Source organism: Diplotaxodon limnothrissa, linkage group LG13, assembly GCF_057381915.1.
Source record: "Diplotaxodon limnothrissa isolate DT_005_m linkage group LG13, D_limnothrissa_male_GT1.1, whole genome shotgun sequence".
Lineage (NCBI taxonomy): Eukaryota > Metazoa > Chordata > Actinopteri > Cichliformes > Cichlidae > Diplotaxodon > Diplotaxodon limnothrissa.
The window spans coordinates 27,400,004-27,409,762 of NC_140608.1; the positions used below are offsets into that span (position 1 = coordinate 27,400,004).

The 9,759-nt window shown below is 42.2% G+C and overlaps 1 protein-coding gene across 1 annotated transcript; it reads left to right on the plus strand.

Moving 5' to 3' along the window:
* The first annotated feature begins 884 nt into the window (after positions 1-884).
* tslig3a (tRNA splicing ligase complex subunit 3A) lies at positions 885-7,342 on the plus strand. The gene is made up of 8 exons (XM_085369594.1): positions 885-998; positions 1,703-1,851; positions 2,093-2,227; positions 3,324-3,505; positions 4,955-5,035; positions 5,121-5,237; positions 6,060-6,227; positions 6,467-7,342. The coding sequence occupies exons 1-8, from the start codon at positions 961-963 to the stop codon at positions 7,064-7,066; spliced, it is 1,470 nt and encodes a 489-aa protein (XP_085225720.1). The 5' UTR covers positions 885-960; the 3' UTR covers positions 7,067-7,342.
* Positions 7,343-9,759: the final 2,417 nt, after the last annotated feature.

The window sequence follows — 9,759 nt, forward strand, 5'->3', positions numbered from 1 at the left end:
ACCTTGCTGAATCTATAATAATGAAAGCAATTCTAAAGGTGAACGAGGGTCCAATGTGGTACTAATGATATCTAATAAACTGGGCAGTGAGTATGTAAAACAAAGCAAAAGGTGTGAAAAATGAAAACAACAGAAAAAAAACCTTTAGAGTGCAAACAAATCAGTTCGGTACAGATGTATTTACCTAGGATCGACACTTTCATATCGTACAGTAAAGACTCTACAGTTGTTAGAGCGGGAACGTTGGGGCAGTTGGTAAAAGTGGGAAGGAAGAACTAACTTTTAACAGGAATACATCTCCAGTACAACCAGTTTCGTGGAGGGGAAGCTGGAGCCGGGGTCCTGAGAAGAAAGGAGCAAAAATTAAACAGTCCAAAGCAAACAAAAGTACTCACCTTTGAGACTTTGCTTAGGGTCAGTTAAAACAATGCCAATATGTGCTTTAAGGGTAGAATCAGGTGAAATGCCACTATATATTAGAAGAAAACTGTTAATAGTTAATTATTAGATACATTTGAAAGGTCATAATAAAAGTCATCCTGTTAAGAAAGTGTTAGAAAATTGTTGGGAAAGAGGAAAGGATTTTTCAGGTACAAGTACAGTGACTATTTGCAGATTTATACAGATGGATCGAAAAATCCAAAAATTAAACAAGTGCGGCAGTTGTCATTCCAGAAGAAATTCCTAAGGAAATTGAAGTGTCGCAGTATAACCCAAGAGATGGCAGTAGTGCAACACTGATAGACTGCAAGCTGCCGTAAAAAAGCGAAGAAAAAAACACGAACGCAGTCACCGATCGCGCTCCAGTCCAGCAGGTGGCGGAAAAAAGCTCGATCCAAGTTGGGGTCACAGCCGCCAATGAATCCAACGAAGAAGGAGAAGAAGTTAAACGTGTATGCTGAGCTGGCTGATGTGGAATCTGTATTTCGTGATTTTAGTAGATAACTCGGGAACAGTAGGATGGAGAATGACATTCTTGTCTCTCTGGAAGATTTAGGGTAAGTGAAAATACGGTTATGTATCCCGCTGTGGAAACACTGTGTGCCTAGCCACGCTCCAGGGAGCAGACCTGCCCATTCTTTTCTATTTTAGCCAGCGCAATACAAATATAGCTTGAGCTAAACGGCTAAATTGGTGTGGTAGCTAGCGTTCGGGCGGTGTTGTGTATTTATTTATTTATTTAAATTTAAAATCGCTGCTTATGAGTGTCATATTGATGTGTGTACATAGTCATGCAAATCGAGCCTACACAGTGATTTGACATGATAAGCTACAGGCTTCGTCAGCAGCAGCAGCTGCTGCCATGAAAATGCATACGAGGATAGCTCCAACACATTATTTTGCATTAACCAGTTCAGACCAGTTTTCTAAACAAGATAGAGAAGATGGTTCCAGATTAATCTCTTATACGCTGAAATTTCCAGTAGGTTCTCCCAAGTCACTGGGGCTCTCGTGCCACTTTCGTTGCCTCATGTAAGCCTGACAGTAAGAAGAGAGTCCTTAAATAACCACATTTTAAAATGTGCTTTGGTTCTGTTTGGAGACGCTCTGGCTCTCTTAGCAGGCTTCATTTCTACTCGTCATCAAGAGTGAGAGAGGTTTTATGTGTTTTTTTATTTTTGTTGTTGTTGTTGTTTTTTAATATGAGCTCTATTTGTGTGTGCGTGCGTGTGTGTGTGATGGATGGATTGATTGAGTGCAGGTACCAAGGCCCTCTGTTGGAAGAAGGAGCTCTGGAATCTGCTGTGAGCGGAGGAGCAGCTTCACCCGAGTTTACCAAGCTCTGTGCTTGGATCGTCTCAGAACTCAGACTCTACTGCAAGCTGGAGGAAAATGTCCATGCTACCAACTGTAAGCGCTGCTCATTCACTAGGACATGAAGCTCTTCCTGATGCTAACAAATGTAAAATATAATTGTTGAATAGTTGTACAGCAGATTATTAATGAACATCTATTCCAGTGTTTGTTATTTTCTGGCCTCCAATTCCAGTCCATGATTGTGGGTATCATACATGAGTTAATGAAATGAGATCTAACCAACTTGTTTATCTAAAAGCCAACATTTAGAAAGTGCTTTTTGTTCTTGTTCCAGGCCCGAGTGAGGCAGAGGGCTTCCAGCTGGAGATGAGCGGCCTGCTGTCAGAGCTCACCTGTCCATACTCTGTCCTCACCAGTGGAGACATTACCCAGAGGTTCCTGAACAGGACAGACTGCCTGCTGCTTATAAGTACGAAAAACACTCTTAATAACCACGCCTGTCTTTAAAGAGCAACTTAAACCTGACACTTTCTATGAACTGCTTAGACACACACAGGCTGTGATAAAGGCCCACCTAATGTCAACATGTCTTCTGTATTTAAATGTCTAATGTGGATGAAAGCAAAAAAAAGTGAGAGGAGAGGAAAGATGTGAGTCTTGCGCACTATGCTCTCACTGCAGGCAAAACAAGTGAAACATTCACTGTGGGTGTGCCACTGGTGTTTGAGTTTTAAGGACTCATACATTCAGCAGGTGTCCAGTTTTACCTGTTGGTTGGAGAAGGTGTGGCAGCTTTACTAGTAATATGCTGCATTTAGAAATGAAGTGTCTTTATTCTGGTAGGTGCCTTCATCTAGTTTTACTTCTTTCACTGTGGATTACTCTCATACACGATCCATAAATCTGCAAATCTGTCTGTGCAGTCGCTGGTGTTCATGCAGCATTACTGTAGTCACCCATGTTGTCATCCTCTGAATTTCCTGACTTCATCAGCGCATAAACTGAGTAATTATACTATAAACACTGAGGTCCACTGGCTTCATGTTTTTGCTGTAGTTCAGGTCAGAATCAGGTCAGGAAAACATAATGACAAATTACAAAAATCTGTTCATCCTTCCATCTTCTTAACTGCTTCTCACACCTGTGATAAGGTGAAAGGTGCTGTACAGTGGACATTTCACCATTCTGTGGCAGGGCTGGAGTCAAACATGAGCAATAAATCTAAACTGAGCTTGAACAACTACGAACATAGTTTGATGATGGCAGGAAAATCAGCAGCGGATACTGGATCTGACCTGTCTGGACAGAACGCAGCCATGGCTGTCGCCACAGTTTTCACCCTGACACTCTGTGTGTCTTTTAACTTGGGCAGTTCCCAGTCGGTTTTTCAGAGGGAAGTAAATGAAGGTGGAGTATTGCTTCACTGTCTTGGCCTCAAAACACAGATTAGTGCCGACTTGTAAATCTCAAGTGGAGCTGATTTGTTTGAAATGTGACTTTCAGAAACCTGATCTCACTGTCAAAGCAATAAGAATTTACTCAAATTCATTTTTGGGGGGTTTCAGCTTTTCTGGTTTCTGAGTTGGAGGCGTCGAGGATGATCCTGGTTAACAAGCCTCAGAAGAAAGCCCAGGAGTCTGGAAGCCCTGCGTTCCAAGAACTGAAGGGCATCTGCATGGCACTGGGCATGTCCAAGCCTCCAGCCAACATCACCATGTTCCAGTTCTTCAGTGGCATAGAGAAGAAGGTCAGTTAGACACAGAGGTGGTGTCCACTATAAAGTAGGGTCTCTAAAAAAGAGCGACACCATATTACATCGTGTTGTGATAACTCGCACTGGGTGAGAGTTAAAAACGACGAGTGAAGGAGCAGCAGCTGTAAAGGTCACCTCTGACCTTTGAAACAAGCAAAAACATCTGGGACAAAAGGGTGCAGCAGCTCATACGGATAAATGGGGCAGAACCTTTAAGAGACATGAAGACAAATAAAAGGATTTTGAATTCATAAACGAGCAGCCACTGAAGTTATGCTAAACTTGAAGTGATGTGCTCTCACTTGCACCAGAAAAAAATCGAGCAGCGTGTTTTGCACCAGCCGTAAGCGAGCAATGGAAGCCTGGCTGATCTCTATGAGAAGTGCATTGCAGTAATTGAGATGAGAGGTTATAAATGTTTATGATGATTATTTAATATTTTATTATCTGATAACATCTCATCTGTGTCAGCACTCTAGGCAGACTTTAACATTTGCCTGCCCCAACCCAAAGATTTCCCACTGCTGCTAATTTATTCGTTTTCACATATATGAGATAAATGATTAAAATATAACTGTTTTGCAGTGAATAAACATAAAATGGCTAAAGTTTCAGGGCCGAGGCAGAATTTCATAATGAATTTTGCACGTTACCGTTACAGAGAAATACAAAGCCTTCTTGTTATTGGGGTTTTTTTTGTTGACCTCTGCAAAATGTACCCAAACTATTACTACCAAGGGGCAGTGTTTTACCAGAATATTTCGTGTAGTTGCCCACCCTCTAACATGAAGAAAATAAAATGTATGGTTTGCTCTTAGATTCCACAGCAAAGTAAGTCTAATTGAGGTAATCACATGCAGGGCATTTAGTCTAAAATGACAAACAAGAAGAAGTCCATTTGGGAAACATTAGCACTTTATTAATATAGCCATTGCTTTGTGGCTTCCAATCAACATCATCACTCATTGTTTTCATCTCCAAAGCTGTAGAAAGCTGCTGTCATGTGGACTTTTTATCATTTGGAATAGATACTTGTCATGTCCCCGTGCTCCTCCTCTTCAGGTTGAATTATGAGTGGATGCTGCACCATCTTGTGGTAGAAACTGATATTACATGAAAGCACTGCTCAGCACTGTTTTCACTCTTTTTGACATTTAGTGTAAAACAGGTGTATAAGCATGGTACTCGTGTTCATTTTAGAAAGTGTGTAAACTTACAATGAGTGAACGAGTTTTAAAATGTAGGCTTAAAAGCAAAGGAAGGATGTGAGCTGCCTGCCAGCAACACTGAGAGAAATGAATGTTTTGCAACAACCAACCATGAGGCTGACAATCTGAAGTCAGGGAAAGGATTCCTGCCCTCCTAAAGTGTTTTTTCTTTGAAAGCAGATACTTTTACAATTCAACTTGCACACATCTGCACATGCTCTCTTTTTCCTTTCAGCTGAAAGAAGCCCTTAGTCGAGTTCCACCAAACCATGTAGGGGAGCCGTTGTTAAAGAAGCCCCTTGGACCTGTGCACATGGTAAGTAAAAATGGTGGAGAAATGCAGAACAGTCAGTGAATAGTATGTGAAGACTCTTTCTTCTCTCTTAATCTTTTTACCTTAGGAAAAAATTGAGGCTATAAACCAAGCGCTAGTGAATGAGTATGAGGTGAGAAGGAAGATGCTGTTGAAACGTCTTGACGTGACGGTGCAGTCCTTCGGTTGGTCCGATAGAGCAAAGGTACGTAGCAACGTGGCATCCTCCTAACCAAGTATGAAGCACGTGTCTAGCTTTTTAAACAGGAGCACTGTGGGTTACAGAGGTACTGCTCTTTGCTCTCTTTCATAGCAAATGTTCTTAATTGGGTTAGCTACAAAATCTTCTGCTCTCTTAAATGTTGTTCTTCTCACTATAAAAATGTTGGGCCAAAACCAAAATAGTCCTTATTTATCTTTTGCCGGTGTTTGTGCTGCCGTCAGTTTGTCCTGCATCTGAAAATAGCTATTTTGGCTCTTCTCCTGTAAGGTCACCATTCATTTGGTGGGTGTGGCTGCTTTGCTGACAAACAGAACTGCGTGCGACATTACGGCCACATGCTCTCGCTGACATCATATAGAGCCAGGAGTAGGAGTTTGTGCCTGAGCTTTTGGCTCACATGTACATACGCTGGACTCATCATTTAAACTTTGGTTATGTTTAATATGAGTATCTGAACAGGAGATATGACAGAAAATATGAAAAGGCAGAATAGGTGGACTTGAAGTAATAACTTCATCCGGACCACAACTTTTCATAAGTAATTATTATTTGAAAATAATATAAAACGGTGAGAAATTCCTGCCTCTAGAGGCTTCCTGAAGAGATACAGCCTGAAATCCAGAGGAATATAAGCTGCTATAAAATGATGAAAAGAGTAATCATCTTTTCAAATAATTCTGCCAGTTGATTGTTGATTCTGAGTCTCGTGTTTAGTCATATACTTTGAAAAATACTGTTTAATACAATAGATGTGTTACTGTCCTGTTGTGGATTATGGGCTTTATTGTGCTCATCTCTCTTCAGACACATGCTGATAAGTTGAGTAAAGTTTACCCTCCACTGCGTTCAGCTCTTGCCAACAAAAGTAAAGTCTCTGTTGCTCATCTTCTTGCCGCTCGCCAAGACTTCTCCAAGATCCTCCGCACAAGCAGCGGCAAGATAAGAGAGAAGACGGCCTGTGCCATCAATAAGGTGGGCTCATCAGTGCAGTGACACCTGTCCTTCTTCCTTTTCATGTCTTTTACTCTGTTTTTATTTCAGTGTAAAATGCGTTGATTTAATACTGACTGTTTGGTGGTAATAAACATATAAAGCTCAGCACAGTAACTTTAGTTTGAAATGTTTCTCCTGGTCATCCACGCGTCACGTCTAGTGGCGCTGTGGTCAAGCGTCCCACAACTGTTTGATTTCAGCACATTTCCTCTCCTCAGGTTCTGATGGGCCGAGTACCAGACAGGGGAGGTCGGCCGTGTGAGATTGAGCCTCCGCCTCCAGAGATGCCCACCTGGCAGAAGCGTCAAGATGCTCCCCAAATCGGAGGACACTATGGCGGCGGTGGGCACGGAGGTGGCAGGGGAGGATACGATCACGGCTCTCAAGGTGGCCGTGGGGGCTATGAGAGGGGAGCCGGGGGAGGAGGACACGGGGAGAGAGGAAGTAGAGGAGGAGGTGGAAGAGGGAGAGGCAGTTACAACCAGGGCTACTATCAGGATGCAGGAGGTCATCACGGGGGAGGAGGAAGAGGAGGTTATGGAGGAAACCACCAAGGAGGCTTCCAGGATCCCAACTACCATGGAGGAGGAGGCGGCGGATACCATGATGGCGGTCATTACCAAGACAGAGGTGGTGGTCGAGGAGGTCGGGGGGGTAGAGGAAGAGGAGGAAGGGGAGGAGGAGGACAAGGAGGGGGCTGGGGAGGAAGAGGGGGGCAGAATTTTAACCAAGGAGGACAGTTTGAACAGTTCTTCCAGCATGGTGGGCAGCATTATAGCCAGGCTGGCTTTAGTCAAGGCAGACATTATACTAGCTGAAGGCAGGGCAGCACAGCAGAGTCCACGTCGACTGCTTCTCGTTCATGAACTCATCTAAAATGCCTTATCAGCTGATCTTCAACTATTATAATGGTTACAAGCTGACGTTATAGAAACACAGGTAGTATTTTTCACCAGACTGTTATGGTCTCTATTCAGGGCAGTTCTAAAGTGGCCCTTTGTTTTCAGTTGTTTTCATATAGATCTGCTATAAGTGGTTAGTCGACAAGTTGGACTCTGCTTAATTAGCCTTATTGTGGACATTTTTTTCGAAAACTAAAGGTCCCTAAAATTTCAGTGTGTGTGCATTTGCTGTATCTGAAATTAGAGGTGCACACTGATATTACAGGATTCTTGAAATTCTTCTAGTTTTGGTGAATATGAGAATGACTTGAAGGGAAAAAAGCATCATTTTCCAGTCTTAGTTTTGTTTCGGTTAATCTGACTAGAGTCCTTTGTTACTTATTTAAAAAAACAAAATGATGCTATCTTGTACTCCTAATGGAAGCTTGTGTGCATACAGGTATGGATGTTGAAAGGTTTGCATGGATGAGTGAATGAGAAATAAAAGCTGAAACGAGTGTCACAGGTTCAATGGTCTTGATTATCTACATCAGATGGGGACATTCCCTCATTGCCAATTATTTACATCAGAGTTATAAACTCACTGGGCATTTTATTAGGCACACTTTGATGAAATGATTAATTCTAATATAGCAATCTGTCTCGTGCGACACATACAGTTAAATTTGTTGTCTCTCTTGAACAGTTGAAAATGGCATAGCAGTCCTATGTATGCAATATGCTTAAGAGAAATGCTATTATAATTTTAATTGTTTTAAGACGATACAGACTACCATAAAAACTGACCTGAATGCTTTAAAGACAAGGCACAATTTAAAGGGAATTGTGCCAAGTGCATCTCATGACTTGCTTGAAGGATGCCAAAATGAGAACCAAGTGCAGTTATGGCTGTTCAATAGAACCTGTTCCTGAATCTGGAAGTGCAGGTCTTTTGAGCCCTATGCTGTCTTCCAAATGGCAGCAAAGAGGATGGCTGATAAAATGGATTGGTAACGTCCTTTACAATGTTGCTGTAATGCTGGGCTGACAGTGTGGATACCTAACTTTGTGCAAGAACCCTAAAATGAGGAGCAGTAGGAGTTTCAAGTTGATACCATAGAGGTATCTACTAGGAGGCTGAGGGGTGGTTGCCAGCGGTTTGACAGCAGCTGTGTAGTTTCCCTACCAAGCTGTTGTACAGTATGATAGAATGCTTTATATTGAGCAGTGGTAAAAAGACTAGCGGTTTTGCAGAGAGCTGGAGCAGAGTTAACAGTCAGCTTAAGGTCCTCACCAGTGTTGATCAAGTTACTTGAAAAAAGTAATCAGTAACTAATTACTGATTACTTCCCCCAAAAAGTAATCCCGTTACTTTACTGATTACTTATTTTCAAAAGTAATTAATTACTTAGTTACTTTTTAAAAACACGATTTACAACCTGAAGAGGTGATAAAGTGATAGATCTTTCAGCCCAATTCTACTTTTTCTGCATAATCCATCATACAAAATGTAATCAAATGGAAAAGTCTCTTTTTTTAACTTGTTTTATTAGTTTTAATCTTTTAACTTTATGCATCAAGCAAAAATTTAACTGTATGCACCATTCTCTGACTGGAAGAAATTTGTTTAACGTTTAAACCTATTTTCTGCACATTCCAGCACATAAAATAAAATTTGTTTTCGTGTTTACACTCACTCTTTCGAATAGATGCAAGTAAAACACAGCAGAAAATAAATAAAATCAAAGACTAGCGGTCCTGTTGCTCTATTTTCACCTGTAAAGCAGGAGTGGGGCAGGCGGAGGTTTACCCTGGTGTAGGTGAGCTGCAGCGGTCAGTTGAAGAATCTGCGAGTTTCTCTGAATTTCCCATTACGTCATAGCGCACTCCCAGTGCTTGCTTGGAAGTTTAGGGGGGGGGGGGGGTTTCCGCTGTAAAAAGAAGTTTTCTTTCCACACACAACGGACACTAATGTTTTTGTCACTCTTTATGGAATCAAACTCAAAGTAAGGTCAGTACTTCCACGCTTTAAACGCTGCACGCTCACACTCTCTCCCGCACTCGATATATGATCCACTGTTGATCTGCACACAGCTGTTGTCACGAACGTCGCACTCGCTTACGTCACTGTCATGAGGCATTCTCGCAAAAAAAATCACGGTTTTAGTAACGCAGTAAGGCAGCGTTCCTACGGCAAAGTAACGGTAATCTAATTACTGTTTTTGCAATAGTAATCCCTTACTCTACTCGTTACTTGAAAAGAGTAATCCACTTCCTCTCCTGATGGAGTAGGCCCTCTGCCTACTGGTGGTGGTCAGAGGGCCTGGTGGCGCCAGTGTCCGGCAGCCTCGCCTCTGTCAGTGTGCCCCAGGGTGGCTGTGGCTACAATGTAGCTTGCCATCACCAGTGTGTGAATGGGTGCGTGAATGGGTGGATGACTGGATATGTAAAGCGCTTTGGGGTCCTTAGGGACTAGTAAAGCGCTATATAAATACAGGCCATTTACCATTTACCATGGTTTTTAAAAATGACGTCATAAAATTGTGCACTGACCTGCTTCTGAAGCCAGCTTCAAGGAGCTGTTTTGAGGTTCCTACTTGAAATACATACTCTCACTAACCCCCCGACCG